We start from the raw sequence: 23,752 nt of genomic DNA, 5'->3' as shown, positions 1-23,752 counted from the left end.
ATGGAAAACTTATACAGCTTCATTCTGTTGCCCTCAAATGGGCATAGCCCTATGTACTAAATACATAGCCCTATGTACCAAAAAGTAAGGCTTAGAGAATTGTAGCTGGCCTTGTCCAAGAAGAACTTGCTACACAGCCTAGAAAACAAGATGGAAAGATACATAAATATGCATTTCACAGATAAACTGTAACCGGTGAACACAAACATGAGGGAGGGTTGGAGTCTCTAAGATTGAGAGGTCTGAGTTAGCCAATGAAGACATTTGAGATCCTATCCAAGATTTCTGTGGTCAGAAAAAGCTGTAAATGGCAATAGAGTTTTGGTACCAGAGGCTAGAGTGGACAAATGAGGGCCAGGGAGGAACTGGAAAATGGGAGACAGGATTTTCTAAAAGCTAGAAAAAAAATGAAGTGATTGCAATGCCAGTATAACTGATATGATATGAAGGGGGACTTATCTCCTGCAGAGATTGGAGAAGGTAGAGGAGGAGAAAGAATCCAAAGATTCTCACTGCCTGAGAAAACCCAGGCAATACTATTTTAAAGCATCAGTCAAATTGACATTAACATCTGTTAACTGTAAACAGTCACACTCCCATTACCCTCCCTCTCCACTGAAAACAATAATCCCAAAGTGAGCGCCTATGGGTTTAAGCAGAGGGCTACAGAAAACAGGGAAGAGACATACCCCTGGGCTTGGATTCCCAGAGAGGAAACCTTGGGGCCCCAGGTGTGTCCTCCTGATCTCCCTGAGCTATTAATGGTGTGATGCCCGAGGGCTGGGCCCTTGAGTCTCTCCTCTTCTCCATCTTCACTGGCTTCCCCAGCCACTCACGTTCATGTCCTTAAATATCACCTATACTCTGCCACATCCCAAAGGGATCTCAAGCCTTCAGCTCTCCCCTGAACTCCATCTTAACAGCCCCCATGGTTTGTTCAACATCTCCACCTGTAATCCTGTGGCCAACACCAATGCCCCAACCTTCCCCCACAGCTATCTTCACTCTCTGCCTTCCCCATCTCAGATACTGTCAACTCCATCCTTCTGTCAGGCCAAAATCCTTGGAGCCATCCTCAACTGCTCTTTTTGTCTTACATCCCACATCCAGTTTGTCAGAAAAGCCTATTAGAGATACCTTGAAAATGCACCCAGAATCTGGCCGTTTCTCGGCACCTCCACCATTGCCCCCGGCCTAAGAAGCTCTCTTATCTTGAATCTTGGGCTGGACTCCTACAACAGCCACAACCTCCCTGCTGGTCTCCCAGCTTCTAGCCTTCCCCCATCTCCTGTCGTTTTCGACACAGCAGCCAGAAGGATCCTTTAAAAACAGAGGTTGATCCTGTCGTTCCTCAAAATCCTCCAATGGTTTTCCTACTGCACTCAGAGTAAAAGCCAGTCTCCGCCTTAGATGCTCTGGGATCCTGTACCCTCTCTTTGGTCTCATGTCCTACAATCTGCATTCTGGCCATAATGGTCTTCTCTGCTGTTCCTTGAACATTCCAGGAACATTCCCCCCATCCCCTCGTGGCCTCAGGACTGGCTGCTTCCTTTGGTATGCTATTCTGATACACACTAAGCACCCTCCCTCACCTGTTATAAAAAATTCGCTGGGAGGCCAATAGGCTGAAATGGCTCCTGCACTTTGGGTTCCTAAGTCAGCAAACTGAAACTCAACTCAGAGTGAAAGTGTTGTGTGTAACCTAGGAGCAGGAAACTTCAGCTTAACCAGTCAGAAACTACCGACTAACCTCTAACAAGAGATTTATGGTCAGTTAACCTCTAAATATGAACTTTCCACTCTAACCAATCAAATAGTTTCTTTGTCTTGCTCCCAGAGACACCTTGTAAGTGTCCCCTCTGGTTTCCTCGGTGGTGGCGCCCTGAACTGCTGGCGGTCTGCCACTGCCTGATTGATAAAATTGCTGAATGCTCAAATAAACCTGTTAAAATTGTAATGTGCCTAAGTGTATCTTTTAACTTATTTTTTAGGCTTTTTGCCCAATATTTGTGTTGAGTCTTCCCTTGATCAGTCTTTGTAAGACTGCGATCCCCACCCCGCCAGCATTCCTCACAATCCTCCCTGCTTTTTTGCCATAGTATTTACTACTATCTGACACTCTCTAAAGAAAGAGATTTTTAGCTTTTTTGTTCACTGCTGTATTCCCAGCACACGGTGCTCAGTATCTATTGAATGAATAAAAACAAACTCTTCAGTTCTATCTTGCCTTCACAAACCCTACGCTTTAGGCAGAGCGATCTATGTACCTCCATGCTTCGCCCAGCACACAGCCTTCTATGCTTTGCTTGTGCTATTCTGCCAGCCCATGATGCTCCTCCTTCCTCTGTTCAGCTTATAAAAATCTTACTTATTTTTTAAGTTCCAGCAATTCCATCTTCTTGGTAAAGCTCTGAATTCTACAGCATTCACTTGTACAAGCCCTCAGGCAGTTATTGGCAATTGTTCATAATTCGAGTTTTCCATAATTAAAATTTCTCCCTTTCCTATTAGATAATAAGCTGCTGGATTCTTCATGGCCCCTAAAACACTGAACATAGTATCTTTCATATAGTAGGTCCCTAACAACTATGTATTAGTTAATTAATTAAAGCAGAGTTTCCTGGTGGTATAAGACATAATTTTAGGTGGTACACAGAAGACAACAAAAGGAAATCACACCTCATCTCACACTATATACAAAAATTAACTCAAACTGGATCACAAATCTAAATTAAGAGCTAAAACTATAACTTTTTTTTTTTTTCTGAGACAGTATCTCACTCTTTCGCCCAGGTTGGAGTGCAGTGGAACAATCTCGGCTCACTGCAAGCTCCGCCTCCCGGGTTCACGCCATTCTCCTGCCTCAGCCTCCCGAGTAGCTGGGACTACAGGCGCCCACCATCATGCCTGGCTAATTTTTTGTATTTTTAGTAGAGACGGGGTTTCACCGTGTTAGCCAGGATGGTCTCGATCTCCTGACCTCGTGATCCGCCCGCCTCGGCCTCCCAAAGTGCTGGGATTACAGGCGTGAGCCACCATGCCCGGCTAAAACTAACTCTCAGAAGAAAACACAGGAGTAAATCTTTGTGACCTCATGAATTAGCCAACAATTTCTCAAGATATGGCACCAAAAGCACAAGCAACAAAAGGAAAAAGTTAGATTTCACCAAATTCAAGAACTTTTGTGTTTCAAAGGACACCACCAATAACACGAAAAGACAACCCAAAAAATGGGAGAAAATGTTTGCATATCATAAGGAATCTCGTGTCTAGAATATATAAAGAATACTTACAACTCAACAATAAAAAGACAACCCTATTTTAAAATAGCTAAAGGATCAGAACAGGCATTTCTCCAAAGAAGATAAACAAATTGTCAATAAGCACATGAAAAGATGCTCAATACCATTAGTCATTAGGGAAATGCAAATTTAAACCACAATGAGATACCACACCTCACAGCTACTAGGAGATGGATAAAATAAAAAAAGACATTAATAAGTACCCGTGACAACATGGAGAAACCAGAGTCCCCATACATTGCTGGTAGGATTGTAAACTGGTGTAGGTACTTTGGAAAACAGTGTGGTAGTTCCTCAAAAACTTAAACATAGAATTGCCATACGAACCAGCAATTCCACTCCCAGGTATATCTCAAGATAACTGAAAAGATGCATCCACCCAAAAATGTGTACATGCATGTTTAGCAGCATTATGCATAAAAGAGCCCAAATGTCAATCAACTGACAAGTGGCTAAGTAGAATGTGGCATATCCACACGATGGCATATTGTTTCGGCCATAAAAAGGTATGAGATACTGATATATGTCAAAGTATGGATGAACGTTGAAAACACTGTACTAAGTGAAAGAAGCTGGACATAAAAGGCCACATATTATATGATTCCATTTATATGAAAGGTCCAGAATAGGCAAATCAAGAGATAGGAATTATATTAGTGATACTACCTCAGGCTGGGAAGATGGGCAGAGACTGCGAATGGGTATGTGGTTTCTTTTGGAAAGATGAAAATGTTCTAAAATTAGATAGTTGTGATGGTTGTACAATTCAGTGAATATGCTAAGTGTACACTTTAAAAGGGTGATTTTTGGCTGGGCACGGGGGCTCACCAGCACTTTGGGAGCACTTTGGGAGGCTGAGGTGGGCAGATCACAAGGTCAGGAGTTTGAGACCAGCCTGGCCAACATGGTGAAACCCTGTCTCTACTAGAAATACAAAAATTGGCTGGGGGTGGTGGTGGACGCCTGTAATCCCAACTACTCAGGAGGCTGAGGGAGGAGAACCACTTGAACGTGGGAGGCGGAGGTTGTAGTGAGTCGAGATCACGCCACTGGACTCCAGCCTGGGTGACAGAGCGAGACTCCGTCTCAAAAAAAAAAAAAAAATGATTTTTATGATATGTAAGTTGTATCTCAATAAAGCTGTCACATAAAGTCCCATTTAAAAATGTACACTAGAAAACACATACTTGCATATGAAATAATGATTGCTACAATGTTGCTTAATATGAAGCTGTTTTTTAAAAAGCAAAGAAAAAACCTTAGGCAGCCAGGCACAGTGGCTCACACCTGTAATCCCAGCACTTTGGGAGGCTGAGGCAGGCAGATCATGAGGTCAGGAGATCAAGACCATCCTGGCTAACATGCTGAAAACCCATCTCTACCAAAAATTCAAAAAAAATTAGCCAGGCGTGGTGGCGGGCGCCTGTAGTCCCAGCTACTCGGGAGGTTGAGGCAGGAGAATGGCGTGAACCTGGGAGGCAGAGCTTGCAGTGAGCTGAGATGGCGCCACTGCACTCCAGCCTGGGCAACAGAGCAAGACTCCATCTTGAAAAATAAAAACAAAAACAAAACCTTAGGCAACTTATAAGACAACAGGTGATCTGAAGGTAAAAAACAATGAAGGTTGTGTAAAAGTGTCCAAGGTTTCAAAAATAATGGAATACAAGATGTTGAGGAGGGTACTCTGAATGTATAGATTTCTTAGTTCAATATTTGGTTTTATCATCAGTTTCTTTTTTTTTTTTTTGAGACAGAGTCTCGCTCTGTCGCCCAGGCTGGGGTGCAGTGGCGCAATCTCAGCTCACGGCAACCTCCGCCTCCCGGGTTCAAGTGATTCTCCTGCCTCAGCCTCCTGAGTAGTTGGGATTACAGATGCGCGCCACCATGCCCAGCTAATTTTTGTATTTTTAGTAGAGACGGGGTTTCACCATCTTGGCCAGGCTGGTCTCGAACACCTGACCTCGTGAGCCGCCTGCCTCGGCCTCCCAAAGTGCTGGGATTGCAGGCATGAGCCACCACACCTGGCCCTCTATTTGATTTTTAATACAGGTTTTCAGTTGACTAGATAAACCTTGAAAGAAATTAATACCCTGAATGACAGTAGATGCTCAATGAAATACTTGACAAAATAAGTTTGCAGGCAGCCAAAGACCACCTGCTGGGCACCCCCATACCCACACACAGCACCCTACCTTCAACGCGCCTCCTCTTGGAGCTGGGGAGGACCTGAGGGCTGGTCTCTGCTGTGTTCTCCACAGGGCTGAGGGAGTGGCAGTAGGTGGTGACTGGGCCCCAGGGACGGCCAGGTGCCTGGGAGACATGCTGCAGGCACTTTTCTAGATAGGACAGTCTATGAAAGAGGTAGAACCAAAAGCCTGAAGGGGCTACTGGGCCCTCAGCAGGCCCTTCCCTAATCCACATCTCTATCCACCCACCAACTTACAAAAGCTGCTTGTCCTGATGGAAGAGTCGGGGGGAAAACTCTGAAAGGAGCTCCAGGAATGCCAGATTTGGAGGCTGATTGGAGGAGCCAGCTGGAGGAAGCTCAGACAAGGAGAACTTGATGCCTTCCCTTGGTTGGGCAGAATTATTTTAGGAAGAAAGTCTCTTCCCACTTCCCTCCCAGGGCTGAGCTATCCTGTCCAAATGCACCCTCCCCCCGTCCCCAGCTTGTATCCAAAGGCATACCCACCCCTAACCTGACTGCTATGCCTTGAAACACATACCCTGCCTCCGAGACCTCCCTTCAAGACCTCGTTCCCAGCCCTCCCTGGACACAACCTGCAACCAATACTTCCTACTTGTGTAGCATGACCACGAGGTCACGGTTCTGCAGCTGCTGGGGTCCAAAACTCAAGGCAAACCTCCGGGCCAGGTCCCTCATCTCGATGAAGGCAGGAAGCTCATTCAGGCCCTGGGGCCCATGCTCCTGCAGCAGTTCTGTGTACAGCTGTGTCCAGGAGACATGGTGCATGTGGGAAAGGGAGGAACACGGCGGAAACAGAGAAGTCCAGCATTCTCTTCTCTACTCAGAAATTCCAAAGGCCTTGGGACACCATCTACTACTTTTACTCTTTCCTTCCTTCTAGGGAACTCCCGATACTAACCCCTGCAGCAAACAAAGCCCATCACCTCTACTCCGTCACATTAAATAAAAACGTCTATAGTAACTGAAGGAGGCTGAGAGAGAACAGACTGAAAAATAATTAGGAACTCCCTATTACTTCCTTGTTGGCGTTCCAATGTCCCGATAAGTTACTTTTGATGGGGTTGCCCAGTCAGTTAAAAAAAAAATACTTCCCAAGGGTCTACTAAGAATGAAGGAACCTATCACGTAAAGTTAAGAGTCAAAACAAGAAAAGTTACTGCTCTGAAGGATCTTACATTCTGAGTGGCTGAGGGTAGACAGAGACTTGGGGACAACAGGGCTGGCATGTCCTCAAGGCAGAAGGGCGCACCTGCTTGAGGCTCAGCAGCAGGATTCGGGAACAATGACTTCGGTCAATCTGCCTTGCTCTAGTTAATGTTTCCTTGATAATGTCACCATAGTCATTGTAGAACTGAGGGGAAAGAGTGGGGAAGGTAATGTCTGACTGGTGGAAAAGACCATTTGGTTTCTTTCTTCACATCCCTAATCATGTCTCCCTCCCAAACTGCCTTAGGTAGGAAACATGAACTGAAGCATAAAATAATTCAGACTAGACTTCATCTCTAATCAACAGGTGCAAAGCCCAAAATAAATCAGAGTTTCGGTAAACAAATAATAAGGCCGGGTGCAGTGGCTCACACCTGTAATCCCAGCACTTTGGGAGGCCAAGACAGGCGGATCACGAGGTCAGGAGATCGAGACCATCCTGGCTAATACGGTGAAACCCCGTCTCTACTAAAAATACAAAAAATTAGCCGGGCATGGTGGTGGGTGCCTGTAGTCCCAGCTACTCGGGAGGCTGAGGCAGGAGAATGGCATGAACCCAGGAGCCGGAGCTTGTAGTGAGCCGAGATCACGCCACTGCACTCCAGCCTGGGCGACAGAGCGAGATTCCGTCTCAAAAAAAAAAAAAAAAACCAAAAAATAAAAAACAAATAATGAAACAGGCCAGGCATGGTGACTCACGCCTATAATCCCAGCAGTTTGGGAGGCCAAGTTGGGCGGATCACAAGGTCAGGAGATCAAGACCATCCTGGCGATGGTGAAACCCTGTCTTTACTAAAACTATAAAAATTAGCTGGGTGTGGCAGCGCATGCCTGTAATCCCAGCTACTTGGGAGGCTGAGGCAGGAGAATTGCTTGAACCCCGGGAGACAGAGGTTGCAGTGAGCCGAGATAGTGCCATTGCATTCTAGCCTGGCGACAGAGCTAGACTCTGTCTCAGAAAAAAAAAAAAAAAAAGAAAAGAAAAGAAATAAACACTGCCCCAAGCCCAATTCTTGGAGAAGTAAGCCTGACAGTGCCCTCTCACATAGCACTGACACCTTCACTATTTGTCTCTCCCCAACTACAATGGAAGCTCCACCAAATAGGAACTTGTGTGTTTTGTTCACTGCTGTGGCCTTAGCTCCTGGAATGGTGCTTGGCACACAGCAGGTGCTCAATAAGCATAAATCAATACTGGTGGGTTGAGGAAACTGGGGCACCTATCTAGGTATCCTGTGAGGACTGATCCCTCTTTTATTCTTTTTTCCTTCTTATGTTACCCCATTCCATAGACTGGGGTCAGAGAAAAATAAATATTTCTGGACAGGAAGAATAAGCTATTTCCCCTCCAGTGAATTTCTTCACAGCTTTTTCTCCATAATTATTTACTATTAAGTCTCTTTTCTTTGTCCCCTTATTCTGAACTCCCAGTGCCTTTCCCTCCTACTTCTCCTTTAAGCTTGAAACCATTGGATATCCCCCACCTGTAGTGCTATTATGTTTCCAAGTCATGGCTGTGCTCAACTTGCTCCCTTCTCTTTTATTTCTGTAGGGCCTTGGTGTACCTTGTTGTAGTGTTTGAAAACATCTGAGGCTGCATCCATCTCCAGCACCCCATAAAGCAACAGCTTGCAGAACCCGGCTAGGAGGCGGCGCCGCTGGTGTAGCCGCTCTATCTGTAAATGATCCTCCTGGGAATCACCTGACTCACATGGAAGGCAAAAGGGAATCACAGACTTAAGCTTCCTGCCCTATATTTCTGAGCTACACCCAAGCCCCAGCCCTTACTGAGCCCCAGGTATAGAGTCACTGCACCACTGCCCAGGTCTCCCGGCTGGATGAAGACGTGGTCCATGAGGAAGCTGGCTAGCTCAGACTGGAGAGTAGCTTCAGGAAAAAAGACAAGTGGCCTAAGGAAATCACGGCCCCCAACAATCATCTGAGGGCTAAAGATGAGAAGTAGATCACTTAATAAGACAAAAGCCTGTAGGGGGAAAAGAAAGGATGTTTAAAAGGACAGAATGTTTCCCAAGGTAGAAATGACACTGTCAATTTCTCCTTGGAATGGGGGCAGGGATACTCGCCTTGTTGCTCCCACTTGAGTCAGTACTCACCTGCTCCTGGATCTCAGTATCCACATCTGAGAGGCAACTCTGGCAGAGTTCACAGAAGGCCACCATTCTGTCCCTCAAACTCGACAGCTGCTTCTGTGGGCACAGTGGCTTGAAGGGGAAGAATGAAGACACAGACTCCTCTGTTCCCATTATCCCATCTAAGAGACCCACACTCACCTGGGAAGCATCTGATTTAGAAATGTGGGTTAGTGTCCAGAGAATGGAAAAATAGACAAGAGTCAAGGCTGGCAGGATAACCTGTAACAACAAAGGGTTTGAAAAATGAGGTTTGGGTTAGGAGAGGGAGAGACAGATAGCCAGAAACACACCAGTGAAGAGGAGAGAAAATGAGTAAAGGGAGAGCTAATTCCTTTTCCAGTGGAAAATGAGTGATACTCTGGACACTCTTCAGAGGCTTCTACATGAAGTAGAAATGTCACCACTCCCTAATTTACTCTACGTCTTCTAGAATCCCTCAATATTATCCTTGGCTTCCAGGAAATCCAAGAAGACCCTGGAAGTAGAGTCCACCTTCTAAGAGAGGAATGTAAGAAGTGACCCCCACCCACCTGATCTTCCTCGCTTTGTCCACTCCACGCACAGAGACTTGACACACCTAGTGGCCACCTAGAATGTAGGTCCTTAAAATCTAGCCCCCCAGCCCCCAACCCATCTCTAGCCTGTCCACTCACCTGGTGAGGAACCTCTCCTGTGTCCACAGCCTTCTGCAGGAGTTGGCAACATGGCTCATAGAGCTCCCAGCGAGTCAGGTCATGAGCGCTTTGGGGGAGAAAGGGGAATGTTATACTGGAAAAGAACAGAGGGAACCAACTCCACAGACACCAGTAAAAACGGGATGGGGAAGAGGAGGAAAGCCACTCACTTGTAGAAGGCAGAGAGGCGTTTCAGAGTGGCTGCCAGATTATATACCTCATCCTCATCTAGGAAGGACGACTGAGAAGGAAAGAAGATCCACAATAGCATTTCCCCCAGAACTCATCAGTCCACATCCCCCGTCTTGCAGCCCCTCCCACCCTTGTTTGGGGTGTCCCATTGTCCAGCCCCAGCTCCTACCTGTAACAGCTCTTCAAGCTCCTGCTGGAAGCGGTCAGTCAGCAAATCTACTAGCTGGCTGCGGGCAAAGTCCGCCCGGCTGAAGAAAGTGAATTCGGGATTACAGAGCAGGTAGAGGGCATGCGCCCCAGCCTCAAGCACCGCTGGCTCTGCATGCTTCACCACCACCTCCTGGAGTTGCTGCAGGAACAGCTCCAGGTGCTGAGAAGAAAAGGCAGAAGATGGTGTGCTGTGGGGATGGGAGGAGGACACTCTTCTGGCGGGAAGTGGAACGGGGTTAAAAGCATTAAACTTCAAGGATAAGATGCCTAAGAAAAGGCTTGCTGATTTTTCTGGAACCCAAGTTCTTGGGAAAAAAAGATACTGGCAATAGAACCCTTTGGCCCTGGCAGGCAAGCAGCAAGGTATAGGAAATCTATCTCCCTACCTTCTCCAAGCGCCCAGTGCAGTAGATGTGGAGGTCAAAGCAGCTGAGAAGCTGGAGCAGGGGAGTGACCTTCTCTGCATCAGCTGAGAACTGTGATGATTGACAGGGAGGCCTCCTTACAAGCTGACACATTGCTAATTCCTACTCCCACCCCCACAGAGGCCATTTCCTTTCACTTCTCTTGGTGTGATGCAGAGTGGAGGGGCAGCGGTACCTTGGCCAGGAGCTGGGGCAGCAGGGGGATGAGGTGCTCAGTCAACTTCACCCTGTCATCGGCTTGGGTCTTGCGCTCCTTAGAGGTTAAGCCCTGGAATGAGAGTCACTTGGGGGTGGGGGAGGTGTAGAGAAACACTGGTGCAGGGGGTGTGTGCAGTCCTCCTCCCCATGACCTTATCTGCCTAGAAGGAAAAGAGAACTCGGTAGCTCCCACGAGATTTCTTTTTTCTGGAAATGAAACTCCTTTTTTTTTTTTTTTTGAGACGGAGTCTCGCTCTGTCGCCCAGGCTGGAGTGCAGTGGCGTGATCTTGGCTCACTGCAAGCTCCACCTCCCAGGTTCACGCCATTCTCCTGCCTCAGCCTCCCAAGTAGCTGGGACTACAGGTGCCCGCTACCACGCCCAGCTAATTTTTTTTTTTTTTTGTATTTTTAGTAGAGACAGGGTTTCACTGTGTCAGCCAGGATGGTCTCGATCTCCTGACCTCGTGATCTGCCTGCCTCAGCCTCCCAAAGTGCTGGGATTATAGGCGTAAGCCACTGCGCCTGGCCCTTTTTTCTGGAAATGAAATTCTTTAAAGGGTAGAAGGAGCACCCTAACCCCAGCCTGGGGGATAAGGATGCATATTGCCTGTCAAGACTGAGTATTGCTGACCTACCCACTCTACCCTCACACCATACCTTCCTCCCAGTGACCCGGCCCACAGGCGGGTGCCCCTCTGAAGCTTGCCGGGCACTGGACACAAGGATTTCTATCAGTGTGCTCTCCTGCACATCACCCAGGTCTGGAGTGCCAGGAGGATCAAAAACATAGAATCAAAGATTAGCCACCTTCCAACTCCAAGTTCCCCCCACCCGATGCCACCATTGCTGCCTTGTACAAGTGAAGCAAGCAATCCCTCCCAGTTTCACCCTAGGGGGTGGAAGGTCCCTGTCCCTGGCTCCGTGTGACACGTACTCTGGTCCTTCTCCAGCAGCAGGCTTGTCAGACCCTCCCAGTCCTTCAGCCGAGCCCCTGCACAGTCCCACAGACTGTCTACTAAGTAAGCAGCGTGGTCATGGAGCTAGGGGAGAACGTGCATGGGGAGTTAATGATAGCATGTTAAAAATACCCTACGACGTGGTTACTGATTAAATATCGCTCTCCTTCCTACAGTGTCCACTCCCATCCTTCTCCATTTGTCTTTTTTTTTTTTTTTTTCAATAGAGACAGAGTCTCACTGTGTTGCCCAGGCTGGTCTCAAACTCCTGGGCTCAAAGGATCCTCCCACCTCAGCCTCCCAAAGTGCTGGGCTTACAGGCGTGAGCCACCAACCCCAGCCCACTTGTAGGTCCTATGCACAACAGCCAGACTTCTCTCTGTGTATGTCACCTCGCTCTCCACAAAGAAGGACAGCAGAAGCTGGAAGAAAGTCCTCTGGGCGCCTGGGCTCTGGCGTTGCTCTCTTCCACCCATCATTCTTATCTCGCACTCAGGGTAGAAGAGTCTGGTGGAATGGACACAAGGAAAGGGCTCAGCACAACAGGAAACAAGGAGGTGTAACGACCACAGAGGGAGGAGATGGCCCAAGGAGATGATAAAGGAAAAGGAGGTGAGAGCTAAGGAAAGCCCCAAGGAGCTGTGAGAAGAAAGGAGACACCAGAGAGACTTTCACAGAGATGGGGAGGCCTTAGGTAGGGCAGCAGCAGATGGAGGAGAGAAACCGAGAGCGTGGTTTTAAAGAAACATAAAAGGAGCCCCACTCACTTCCAGTACAGAAATTCGCCTGCGGCAGAGGCCAGGCCTCGATGAGAGGCATACACAACGGGGTAGACGCTCTCACAGTCCGCGTCCGTCAGCACCCCTTCCATGTTCCTGCCCACAGAAAAGCAGAAAGAGTGTGTGAATAGGGACATTGTCTTCTGGCACAACCAAGGCTAGAAACAAAAAGAGGCAAAAGCAACAAGGACATAACTCACAAAAAACTTCTAAATGAAGAGCGGAAGACAAAGGAGTATGGGGAGTTAGAGAAGACAGAAATATTACCCCCTCAACATACTGCAACTCAGGAATGACCTCAGTCAACCTGCACAGATGGAAGAGTCAGCTATGACAGGTGGAGGGAGATGACCCTGGAAGGGCAAAGGTCTGAGACACCGGCCTCCCCTCTTCCCAGGACTCACTTAAGGATAAGTATCAGTAATCTGACAGCCTCCACTGCCACATCATACTCTCTGTCCATGACCATGGAAACCATCCGGTCCTGCAGAAAGGAGAAAGTCACTCAATATCTCATTACACCCATTCCAAACATTCTGTTCTCTTAGAATCAGAGACTCCTAAAGAGAGTGCCTACGTAGAGGCAGATGCTGGGATAGCCAAGACATCTTAGAGCATGAGGGGTAGAAAGATACAAGGTGGGGAAACAGGAACCACGACAAAGAGCCAAGCCATGGAGCACCACCCATTTTACCTTGAAGCGGCTGGTGAAGAGCTCCAGGCGTGTGGTCAGGTCCCGGTTACCGTACAGCCCTTTCAGGGCCTTCACACACTTCAGGCGGACTTCTCGGTGCTGGTGAGGAGGGAAAACCAGGAGAATGGAAATAAGACTAACCACACTCTACTCGCCCCTACTAAGCCTCCAGACTCCCCTCTCCGATCCCTCATTCTAGCTTGGGTGTCCCCTCTACTGAGGACTCTTAAGATGTCAGAAACAATGAACAGCTGTCTTCTTACTTAAAAAACAAAAGGATCACAGCAGTACTCATGATGAGAAGGATCCTTTGGCTGCCCTTTAGCACCTGCATTACCATCCATCAATAACTCTCCTCCATGGGAAAGTCTCTCTCCCCGTACCTCATGTTTTGAGTCATTTCATCTCCTGGGTATGTCTCTCTCTACCTTATCCTACTCTCCCCAGTGCTAGGGGAATTTCAAGGTTCAGCGCCTTGATGGGTTCATCATTGGTCACTAGGTAAAATATCTCAGTGGCAGGCCCAGGAAAAGGTGAAATGTCCTAGGACAGGAAAAAGATGAAGGAAACGGAAAGGGAAACTGACTCGAATCCCACCTTATCATGCAGAGTCCAACCAATATATTTTAAATAGCTGTCGGTGAGGAAAGACGTGCTGTAGCTTTGCATCCAACACCCAATTTCCTCAATGCAGATAGCACGGATCTCAGGAAGGACATCCCTAGACACAGACAGATAAGTTGACTCTTAGAGCCACCCTCTCTCCAAACTCACTTTCCATCCTACCAGATAACTCCCTCTCATGGAAGAATCTATTTTCTTGAAATGCCATGGACCCCATGCCTTTCATTTCTTCCTCCCGATGTAAATACTATATATATAGTAAAATACATGTAAATATATTTTTTTTAAGGGATAGGGTCTCTTGCTATGTTGCCCAAGCTGGCCTTGAACTCCTGGGTTCAAGTCATCTTCCCACTTTGGCCTCTCAAGTAGCTAGGACTACAAAAATGTGCCATACCCAGTTAGTAAATATTTTCTTTCTGTTACCAAACCATAAAATAGTTAAACACCAGCCTTGTACAGCCTAATTCTCCACTCCACCTGTTGCCCAGGCTGGAGTGCAGCGGCACGATCTCAGCTCACTGCAACCTCTACCTCTCGGGTTCAAGTGATTCTCCTGCCTCAGCCTCCCGAGTAGCTGGGATTACAGGTGCACCACCACGCCCAGCTACCTTTTTGTATTTTTAGTAGAGACGGGGTTTTGCCATGTTGGCCAGGCTGGTCTCGAACTCCTGATCTCAAGTGATCTGCCTGTCTTGGCCTCCCAAACTGCTGGGGTTACAGGTGTGAGCCACTGCACCTGGTCTCCATACCTCTTTTAAAAACCAATTTTGAAAGTTCATTCAGGCTGGGCATGGTGGCCAAAAATTAGCCAAGCATGGTGGTGGGCGCCTGTAGTCCCAGCTACGTGGGAGGCTGAGGCAGAAGAATCGCCTAAACCCGGGGGGTGGGGCTTGCCGTGAGCCGAGATCGCACCACTGCACTCCAGCCTGGGCGACACAGTGAGACTCTGTCCCCGCCAAAAAAAAAAAAAAAGTTAATTCAACTGTTGGCCAAAGTGTGTGTGTGTTTTAATTCCACATTAAGAAAAGGTTACATCAGCTGAAAGGCTCTGGAGAGGCAGAAGTGAAACCTAGGTAAGAGTGAGAAACATCTACAATTTTTTTTTCTTTTTTTTTTTTTTTTGAGATGGAGTTTCACTCTTGTTGCCTAGGCTGGAGTGCAATGGCGTCATCTCAGCTCACCGCAACCTCCACCTCCTGGGTTCAAGCGATTCTCCTGCCTCAGCCTCCCGAGCAGCTGGGATTACAGGGATGCGCCACCACATCCGGCTAATTTTGTATTTTCAGTAGAGATGGAGTTTCTCCATGTTGGTCAGGCTGGTTGTGAACTCCTGACCTCAGGTGATCTGCCTGCCTTGGCCTCCCAAAGTGCTGGGATTACAGGCGTGAGCCACCACGCCCGGCCTACAGATATTCTTTTTAACTTAATTTGATCAGGTCATTAAACAGTATAAAACTCCCCTGCCCTTCGCACAGTGAGACAGCAGGCTGGGCCAGGAGAAGGCTCACCAGGCAGCAGGCATCCCTCAGAAAAGCCCCGCCTTTCTATTCTCTGCTCTTATCCTCAAGTCTCCAACCCCAGAAAGATGAGGAGTTGGGGCAGATCTGGGGCAAAGCCAGAGCAGGAAAATACTCAGCAATGCTTTATTCTCTTATTTTCTCCCAGAAGCACTTACAAGATCCTTTGTAGGTGGTGATAAACTAAACCTCACCAATTTGAAACATTTGTTGTTAAGAATTTTTGCTCCAGCTGCATTAATTCTGGGACTAACCAAATAACTAAGGGTTGGAGGGGGGAAAACCTTATTCACTTCCTCAGATTCCATAACCAAAGGCCAGCTGCTTCAATGAGAGAGGCCCATTAGCTCACCTGTACCGATGAACAAAGACACCCCTGAAGAGGGCATTCATCATCCCCTCAATCTCCTCTTGATGCTCTTGGAGCTGGAGGACAGGGAGAAACGGGTTAATCTTTCTTGTACCCTAACAAGCATAAGGCCCTGAAGATACAGAAAAACTACAACTTCCACCTACTTCCTGTTTATTATAGGATAGTGTGAACCCCCGTAATCCTATGCTCTCTTTTAAACCTTCTAATTCTGGAAGAAGCTGTATAGTCAACTAATGCCTCAGAGGTTTGTGTTTAGTAAAAATAATAACCCCTCTGCATGTGGTTATTCGGACTATTCAGAAGCCCTAGGTGGCATTATACAGGCGTATCTCGCTTTATTGCGCTTTATTGATTTGCAGACATTGTGGATTTTTTTTAAACAAACTAAAGGTGTGTGACAACCCTGCATTGAGCATACCTATCAGTGCCATTTTTCTAATAGTATATCCTCACTTTGTGTCCCTGTGGCACATTTTGGTAATTCTCACAATATTTCAAACCTTTTCATTATGGTATCTGTTATGGTTATCTGTGATCAGTAATCTTTAATGTTACATATTTTTTTATGAGACAGGGTCTCACTCTGGCACCCAGGCTGGAGTACAGTGGTGTGACCATGGCTCACGGCAGCCTCCACCTCCTGGACTCGAGCAATCCTCCTGCCTCAGCCTCCCGACTAGCTGGGAGTCCAGATGCATGCCGCCACACCCAGCTAGTTAAAAAAAATTTTTTTTTTTTTGTAGAGACGGGCTCTCCCTATGTTTGCCCAGGCTGGTCTTGAACTCCTGGGCTCAAGCGATCCTTCCACCTCACCCTCCCAAAGCGCTGGGATTACAGGCATGGGCCATCACACCCAGCCTAATGTTACTACTGTAACTGTTTTGGGGTGCCACAAACCATGCCCATATAAGATGGCAAACTTAACAATGTCTGTGTTCTGACTACTCTACCAACAAGAGTTTCTCTGTCTCTCTCTCTCTCCTCAGGCCTCCCTATTCATTCCTTGAGACACAAAAATATTGTAATTAGGTCAATTAATAACCCTTTTAAGTGTCCAAATGAAAGGAAGAGTCACATGTTTCTCACTTTAAATCAAAAGCTAGAAATGATTAAGCTTAGAGGCCAGGCGCGGTGGCTCACACCTATAATCCCAGCACTTTGGGTGGCCAAGGTGGGCAAATCACTTGAGGTCAGTTCGAGACCAGCCTGACCAACATGGCGAAACCCCGTCTCTACTAAAAATAGAAAATTAGCTGGGTGCAGTGGCGGGCACCTATAACCCCACCTACTCAGGAGGCTGAGGCAGGAGAATCACTTGAACCCGGGAGGTGGAGGTTGTGGTGAGCCAAGATCACGCCATCGCACTCTAGCCTGGGCAACAAAGTGAGAATCCGTCTGAAAAAGAAAAAAAAAAAAAAAAGAAATGATTAAGCTTAGTTGAAAGCCAAGACAGGCCAATCGATAGCTAGGCCTCTTGTGCCAAACAGCCAAGTTATGAATGCAAAAGAAAAATTCTTGAAAGAAATTAAAAATGCTACTCCAGTGAACACACAAAGGGTAAGAAAGTTAAACAGTCTTATTGCTGATACAGAGACAGTTTTAGTAGTCGGAACAGAAGATCAAACCAGCCACAACATTCCCTTTGGCCAAAGCCCAATCCAGATCAATGTCCTAGCTGTTTTCCATTCTATGAAGGCTGAGCAAAGTAAGGAAGCCACAGAAGAAAAGTTTGAAGCTAGAAGTTAGTTCGTGAGGTTTAAGGAAAGAAGCCCTCTCCATAACATAAAAGTACACGGTGAAGCAGCAAATACTGATAGAGAAGCAACAAGTTATCAAGAAAATCTAGCTAAGATCACTGATGAAGGTGGCTACACTAAACAATGAATTTTCAATGTGGACTAAACTGCCTTATATTGGAAAACGCCTTATATTGGAAAATCTAGGATTTTCGCAGCTATTGAGGAGAAGTCAATGCCTGGCTTCAAAGCTTCAACGGACAGCCTGACTCCTTGTTAGGGGCTAATGCAGTTGCTGACTTTAAGTTGAAGCCAATACTCATTTACCATTTTAAAAATCCTAAGGCCCTTAAGAATTTTGCTAAATCTACTCTTCCTATGCTCTATAAACGAAACAACAAAGCCTAACTGATATCACATCTGTTCACAGTATGGTTTCCTGAATATTTTAAGCACATGGGTGAGGCCTACTGCTCAGAAAAAAAGATTCCTTTCAAAATATTACCGCTCAATGACAATGCACCTGGTCACCCAAGAGCTCTGGTGAAGATGTACAAGGAGATCCATGTTGCTTTTTTCATGCCCACTAACACAACATCCATTTTGCAGCCCATGAAACAAGGAGTAATTTCAACTTCAAGTCTTATTATTTCAGAAATACATTTCATAAGGCTATAGCTGCCACAGTGATTCCTCTGATGATTTGGGCAAAGTCCATTTAAAACCTCCTGGGGTTAGGCATGGTGGCTCATGCCTACAATCCCAACTTTTTGGGAGGCTGAGGTGGGAGGACTGATTAAGCCCAGGAGTTCAAGACTAGCCTGGGCAACACAGTGAGACCCTGTCTCTACAGAAACAAAACAAAAACTAGCCAGATGTGGTATGCAATCTGTAGTACCAGATACTTGGAAGGATAAGGCAGGAACATCACTTGAGCACAGGAGGTTGGGGCTGCAGTGAGCCATGACTGCACCAGTACATTCCGGTCTAGGCAACAGAGCGAGACCCTGTCTTCAAAACAAAAAACAAAACCAGAAAAACTCAACCCCCCATCCGGGAAGGATTCACCATTTTATCTTATTTTATTTTATTTATTTTTGAGATGGAGTCTTGCTCCATAGCACAGGCTAGAGTGTGGTGGCGCGATCTTGGCTCACTGCAACCTCTGCCTCCTGGGTTCAAGCAATTCTCCTGCTTCAGCCTCCCAAGTAGCTGGGATTACAAGCAGCACCACCACACCTAGCTAATTTTTGTATTTTTAGTTGAGATGGGTTTTTGCCATGTTGGCCAGGCTGGTTTCAAACTCCTGACCTCACGTAGTCCACCTGCCTCAGCCTCCCAAAGTGCTGGGATTACAGGTGTGAGCCACTGTGCCTGGCCGGGATTCACCATTTTAAATGCCATAAAGAACATTTGTGGTTCATGGGAGGAGGTCAAAATATCAACATTAACAAGAGTTAAGTTGATTCTAACCCTCATGGATGACTTTGAGAGGTTTAAGACTTCAGTAGAGGAAGTAAACTACACGCGCAGTGGAAATAGCAAGAGAACTAGAAGTAGAGACTGAAGATGTGGCTGAATTGCTGCAATTTCATGACCTTGAACAAATAAGGAATTGCTTCTTATGAATGAGCAAGGAAAGTGGTTTCCTGAAATGGAATCTATTCCTGGTGAAGAGGTTGTGAATATTGTTGAAATGACAACAAATGATTCAGACTATTACCTAAACTTAGCTGATAAAGCAGCACCAGGGCTTGAGAGAATTGACTCTTGTTTTGAAAGAATTTCTACTGTGGGTAAAATGTCATCAAACAGCATTTCATGTTACAGAGAAATTTTTTGTAAAAGGAAGAGTCAGTAGATGCAGCAAACTTCACTGTTGTCTTATTTCAAGAAATTGCTACAGCCACCCTAACCTTCAGCAACCACTACCCTGATCAGTCAGCAGCCATCAACATGGAGGCAAGACCCTCCACCAACAAAAAGATTTAACTCGCTAAAGGTTCAGATTGTCATTAGCATTTTTTAGCAATAAAACATTTCTAAATTAAGGTACATACACTGCTTTTTAGACAATAGTCTTGCACACTTAACAGACTACAGTGTAAACATAACTTTCATAGGCACTGAGAATTAAAATTTTTGATTTTTTGATTGTGTGACTCACTGTACTTCAATATTCACTTTATTGTGGTGGTCTGGAATTGAATCTGCAATATCTTTGAGGTATGATGCCCGTATATGTTTCTAACAATTTGGAAAACAAATTTTTAGTAAGTTGCAGTTTAATAGAAGTGGAACTAGCAAAAATGAGAAGAAAGGAATTAGATCAGTGGTTCTCAACTGAGGCTAATTTTGTTCCCCAGGGGAGATTTAGCAGTGTCTAAAGATTTTTTTGGCTGCCACAACTTGCTGGGGGAGCAGGGTACTACTGGTATCTATCTAGTAGATAAAGGCCAGAGATCTGCTAAACATCCTACCATGGCAGGACAGCCCCGCAACGTCCATAGTGCCATTGTTGAAAAATCCTGGATCACATGAACAATAGACACCAAAGAAACAGAATTATAAGGAGAAAGGGAACATTCTTTAAGACAACAGGCCCCACCTCTTCAATTATGTAAGAACAACATATCATTTTCGACAGGACATACTTAAGTCTTTAGGGCTGAAGTACCTATATGTCCATATTTTACACTAAAATAGCAAAAATAGGTAAAGCAAATATGTAAAATATTTGGGAAAGGGAGACTGAGAAAAGGCTACTGGCTTTAGGAATTAGGAAGTCATTGGTTTAGAAAGAACAGTTTCAAAGAAAATGGGGAAATAAGCTAGGTAGCAAAAAGGATTCAGTTAGTTGGACATTAAGGAAGTAAGGAAATACTATCCTAAAAGGAAGGATGGAAAAAAGAGTAACTCACAAAGGAGCAGAGTGAAATAAAGATTCAAGAGCCTATATACATTTATAAGTGGAGAGAAGAAAATAGTGGGGAGGAAGAAATTTAGGATAAAATGAGGGGAATTATAATGATAATTGATTAACCAAGAGCCCAGAGAAGCCAAAAAAGAAAAAGAAAAGAAAAGATTCGCACTAGTGTACATAATTTAAAATCCGGGATAGATTAATACTCAAGCTTTTAAGATCAACCTGACAATGCAAAATAACAAAAGAGAATGAGGGAAGTGGAAAGTTTCCTTCCCTAGTGATTTAGAATGGAAGAGATCTTTTGTGAGGGCTAGAGAAACAGCCAAATGATATGGTCAGACATGGTGAGTCCTGCCAACCTCATAGGAGGGGTCTTAGACACTAACAGAGAGTGAGGAGAAAACACCAGTAGTGTTACTCTTATGACAGACCCAGCTGATTAAAGATTTCATCAGCGTAAAAGATTTTGCTATGGCTTATGCCCCCCAGTGGTCATCTTTAAGTTTAAAAGGAAACAAAACAAGTATCTACTATGAGCCAAGTGAGGCAATTTACTCATCTCATTTATTCTTCACAAAAAGGTGAGATTATTCCTTTTTTTAAAGAAAAGAAAACTGAAGAGAGGTTACATAAGGCTATGGAGCTAGTGACTAAATGCAACAGAATTTAAAGCGAGGAGTTCACTGGGAGGCCTGTTTTCTTTCCATTCCTTGAAAATTTGGCCTCCTTTGTCAATGGTTGGCTTTTAGTACTCCTGCACTCACTTGCACACTGCACACTTGACAAGTAGGTCAAAACTTAATTCCCTGCATGACAGGCAGGTACAGCACTTAAACACTCCTGACAATGAGTGCTGACAAAAAAAAAAAAAAACTGAGCAAAAGTGGTATTAGAGAGAACTCTAAATTACACATTATTTGTTGAGCCCACAACCCAGAAACAAGATGAGCATGCAATGACCCCTTACAGGATGGGTCTATGAAACTATTGCCAGACTCCATTATTCATGATCTTGAAAGACTGCCCAGGGCCTGATAAGGGGGTCTGTGGCAGAAGTGGCTGCAAGTTGGGAAAAGGGGAAGGAAGAAGCAGGGAACACTCCTCACCTCTTTGCGTTTCTCCAACAGGCTCTCCAGCCGCTCAGGTGCCCTCTGCCCTGGCCCCTTGTTTCTTTCAGCCTCATACTGACGCTGATTGTTATCTTGGTGCACACTCAGTTGGAGGGCAACTTTTACCAGGGAGGTCATCAGTTTCATAGCTTTGAGTAAGGAAAAAGAGATAAAGAAATCATTACTGAGGTCAGAGGAGAGAGGATGAGTAGAAGGAAAAAATAGAAGGAAAGAAGGGCAATGAAAATGAGAAGTCAGAGCAGGATGACCCTAAAATCCTAAGACGGCCTGTCCTGGAGTGGACTGTTTCCCTCGAACCCTTGTGGTCTTCTTTTAACCATCAGCATACCCCTAGTGGTGAGCTCTGACAAAAATATTAAACCTGGAAATTGTTGCTGTGATCTACCCCTTCTCAAAACTCCACTAGTGAGAAACTGGATTGAAGTTTAGGATAAAAGAGGCATGGCCTTGAAGTGAAGAGCCAAGATGCAGGTAGGAAAGAAGACCCTGAATCAGAGAACAGAGGAAAGTCCTATAAATCCCCAGGAGAATGTCCAGAGTAAAAATGAATGCTCACCAGCCAGGGTGCTAGTGTGACGGAAGGCGCGGACTTGTGAGTCTGAGAGGCCAGTGAGCAGGGAGATGAGGTTGTCCATAGGGAAGCCATCATAGAGGAGGCTGTACTGGCACTGACAGACCAATGTCCTCACAAATTCACAGAAGCTGCCCTGGAACTTCTTCCAGGATGGACCTGGAGCTATGAGAGGGTAGTCCCCCGAGTCCTACAAAAGGATGTATGAAAAGGATGGGGAAGTTATTACCAGGTCCATGAAGTCATAGGGGCTTGGATGTCAAAACCCAACAGTCCAGTAAAAATATCTGTTATACCTCATTTCCTGGTATTCTCCCCAATTTGAGAGGCATATTCAGATCTCTTTTACCCCCAAGAGACTGAATTCCTCCTTCTAAAAGCTACCCTATTTCACAGAATCAAAAAGAAGGGGATAATAGGCATTGTGTTTTGAAATAAGAGGGGTAAGAGGATCCTGGTCATCTTCTTCCACCTCATTAAACTGCTCTGTTAGGTGCTGGATGATCTCTGAGTTGGACATCTTCTTGAACATCTCGGGGGTCACAATGCCTAAAGAATGAAGGATATGAGGTGCTTACAAGGAAAATAACAGGATGCTTTGATCATTTACAGATATACCTGAAGATGAGCAAGGAAACATTCTGCAAAGAGCTTAGGTGGGGAATGAGAAGACCCCCTGGTCAACAGTCTGCCAACATCCAACCATGTATCTGCTATAAGGCAATCTCTCTAAAAACCCAAAGGAAGGGAGCCACAGGTTATGGTGTAGACATGGCCAAATCCAAGAACCACACCTCACACAACCAGGCTGAAAACTGCACAGAAATGGCATCAAGAAACCCCAATCACAAAGATACAAATCTCTTAAGTGGATGGACCCAAATTCCTGAGGAATATGTGCTTTGCCAAGAAGCACAACAAGAACGGCCTAAAGAAGATGCAGGCCAGCCGGGCGCAGTCGGTCATGCCTGTAATCCCAGCACTTTGGGAGGCCAAGGCAGGTGAATCACAAGGTCAGGAATTCGAGACCAGCCTGGCCAACATGGTGAAACCCTGTCTCTACTAAAAATGCAAAAAATGAGCTGGGCATAGTGGCGGGTGCCTGTAATCCCAGCTACTCGGGAGGCTGAGGCAGGAGAATCACTTGAACCTGGGAGGCGGAGGTTGCAGTAAGCTGAGATCGCACTACTGCACTCCAGCCTGGGCAACAAGTGAGACTGTCTCAAAAAAAAAAAAAAAGATGATGCAGGGCAACAATGCCAGGGCCATGAGTGCACATGCTGAGGCTATCAAGTCCCTCATAAAGCCCAAGGAGGTTAAGCCGACTTGCCTACACTGCCCACCCCAAGCTTGAGAAGCATGCTTGTGCCCACAATGCCAAGGGGCTCAGGCTGTGCCAGCCAAAGGCCAAGGATCAAATGAAGGGCCAGGCTGCACCTCCACCTTCAGTTCCAGCTCAGGCTCCCAAAAGTACCCAGGCCTGTACAAAGGCTTCAGAGTAGAGATCTCTCTCTGCCAGCATGAGGTCAGGACTGGTGTCCCCTTGCACTATTTGTACAAATAAACCTGAGGCAGGATTTGTTTCAAAAAAAAAAAAGGAATCAAGCAGTGAAAAACTGCCAAAAAACAACAACGACGACAAAAAAAAAAACAAACCAAAAAACAGGCCAGGCGCGATGGCTCATGCCTGTAACACCAACACTTTGGGAGGTCGAGGCAGGGGGATCGCCTGAGGTCAGGAGTTCAAGATCAGCCTGGTGAAACCCCGTCTCTAATAAAAATACAAAAATTAGCCACGTATGGTGGCACTCGCCTGTAATCCCAGCCACCTGGGAGGCTGAGGCACGAGAATCGCTTAAATCCAGGATGTAGA

At 46.0% G+C, this 23,752-nt stretch overlaps 2 protein-coding genes across 23 annotated transcripts in view; one reads left to right on the top strand and one right to left on the bottom strand.

Moving 5' to 3' along the window:
* CASTOR3P (Putative protein CASTOR 3) overlaps positions 1-8,357 on the top strand; it is a 70,488-nt gene extending 62,131 nt beyond the window's left edge. Inside the window, 1 exon segment of the mRNA XM_054656117.2 lies at positions 8,270-8,357. Within this exon segment, the coding sequence (XP_054512092.2) occupies positions 8,270-8,309 (40 nt within the window). The 3' untranslated portion in view covers positions 8,310-8,357.
* The window catches only part of STAG3 (STAG3 cohesin complex component), a 36,734-nt gene that overhangs the window by 3,470 nt on the left and 9,512 nt on the right, over positions 1-23,752 (bottom strand). For 12 of the 22 annotated variants that reach the window (XM_009453769.4, XM_519253.7, XM_016957845.3 and 9 more), the window contains 24 exons: positions 22,352-22,428; positions 21,865-22,069; positions 21,285-21,436; positions 15,496-15,569; positions 13,597-13,720; positions 13,000-13,098; positions 12,710-12,789; positions 12,294-12,401; positions 11,919-12,033; positions 11,505-11,610; positions 11,228-11,331; positions 10,547-10,639; positions 10,333-10,422; positions 9,906-10,106; positions 9,715-9,785; positions 9,524-9,611; positions 9,009-9,089; positions 8,832-8,924; positions 8,533-8,701; positions 8,283-8,419; positions 6,761-6,862; positions 6,104-6,252; positions 5,746-5,874; positions 5,495-5,652 (listed from right to left, as the gene is read on the bottom strand). In XM_009453769.4, coding sequence (XP_009452044.3) covers positions 5,495-5,652; positions 5,746-5,874; positions 6,104-6,252; positions 6,761-6,862; positions 8,283-8,419; positions 8,533-8,701; positions 8,832-8,924; positions 9,009-9,089; positions 9,524-9,611; positions 9,715-9,785; positions 9,906-10,106; positions 10,333-10,422; positions 10,547-10,639; positions 11,228-11,331; positions 11,505-11,610; positions 11,919-12,033; positions 12,294-12,401; positions 12,710-12,789; positions 13,000-13,098; positions 13,597-13,720; positions 15,496-15,569; positions 21,285-21,436; positions 21,865-22,069; positions 22,352-22,428 — 2,805 coding nt within the window. Of the gene's footprint in view, positions 1-5,494; positions 5,653-5,745; positions 5,875-6,103; positions 6,253-6,760; positions 6,863-8,282; positions 8,420-8,532; positions 8,702-8,831; positions 9,090-9,523; positions 9,612-9,714; positions 9,786-9,905; positions 10,107-10,332; positions 10,423-10,546; positions 10,640-11,227; positions 11,332-11,504; positions 11,611-11,918; positions 12,034-12,293; positions 12,402-12,709; positions 12,790-12,999; positions 13,099-13,596; positions 13,721-15,495; positions 15,570-21,284; positions 21,437-21,864; positions 22,070-22,175; positions 22,429-23,752 lie in introns of all 22 variants that reach the window. The other 10 variants (XM_024357945.3, XM_024357946.3, XM_063814813.1 and 7 more) reach the window with 3 other exon arrangements.

Source organism: Pan troglodytes, chromosome 6 (genome assembly GCF_028858775.2).
Source record: "Pan troglodytes isolate AG18354 chromosome 6, NHGRI_mPanTro3-v2.0_pri, whole genome shotgun sequence".
NCBI lineage: Eukaryota > Metazoa > Chordata > Mammalia > Primates > Hominidae > Pan > Pan troglodytes.
The sequence above is the reverse complement of the archived record's forward strand: the minus strand, read 5'-3'. Positions and strand labels throughout refer to the sequence as shown.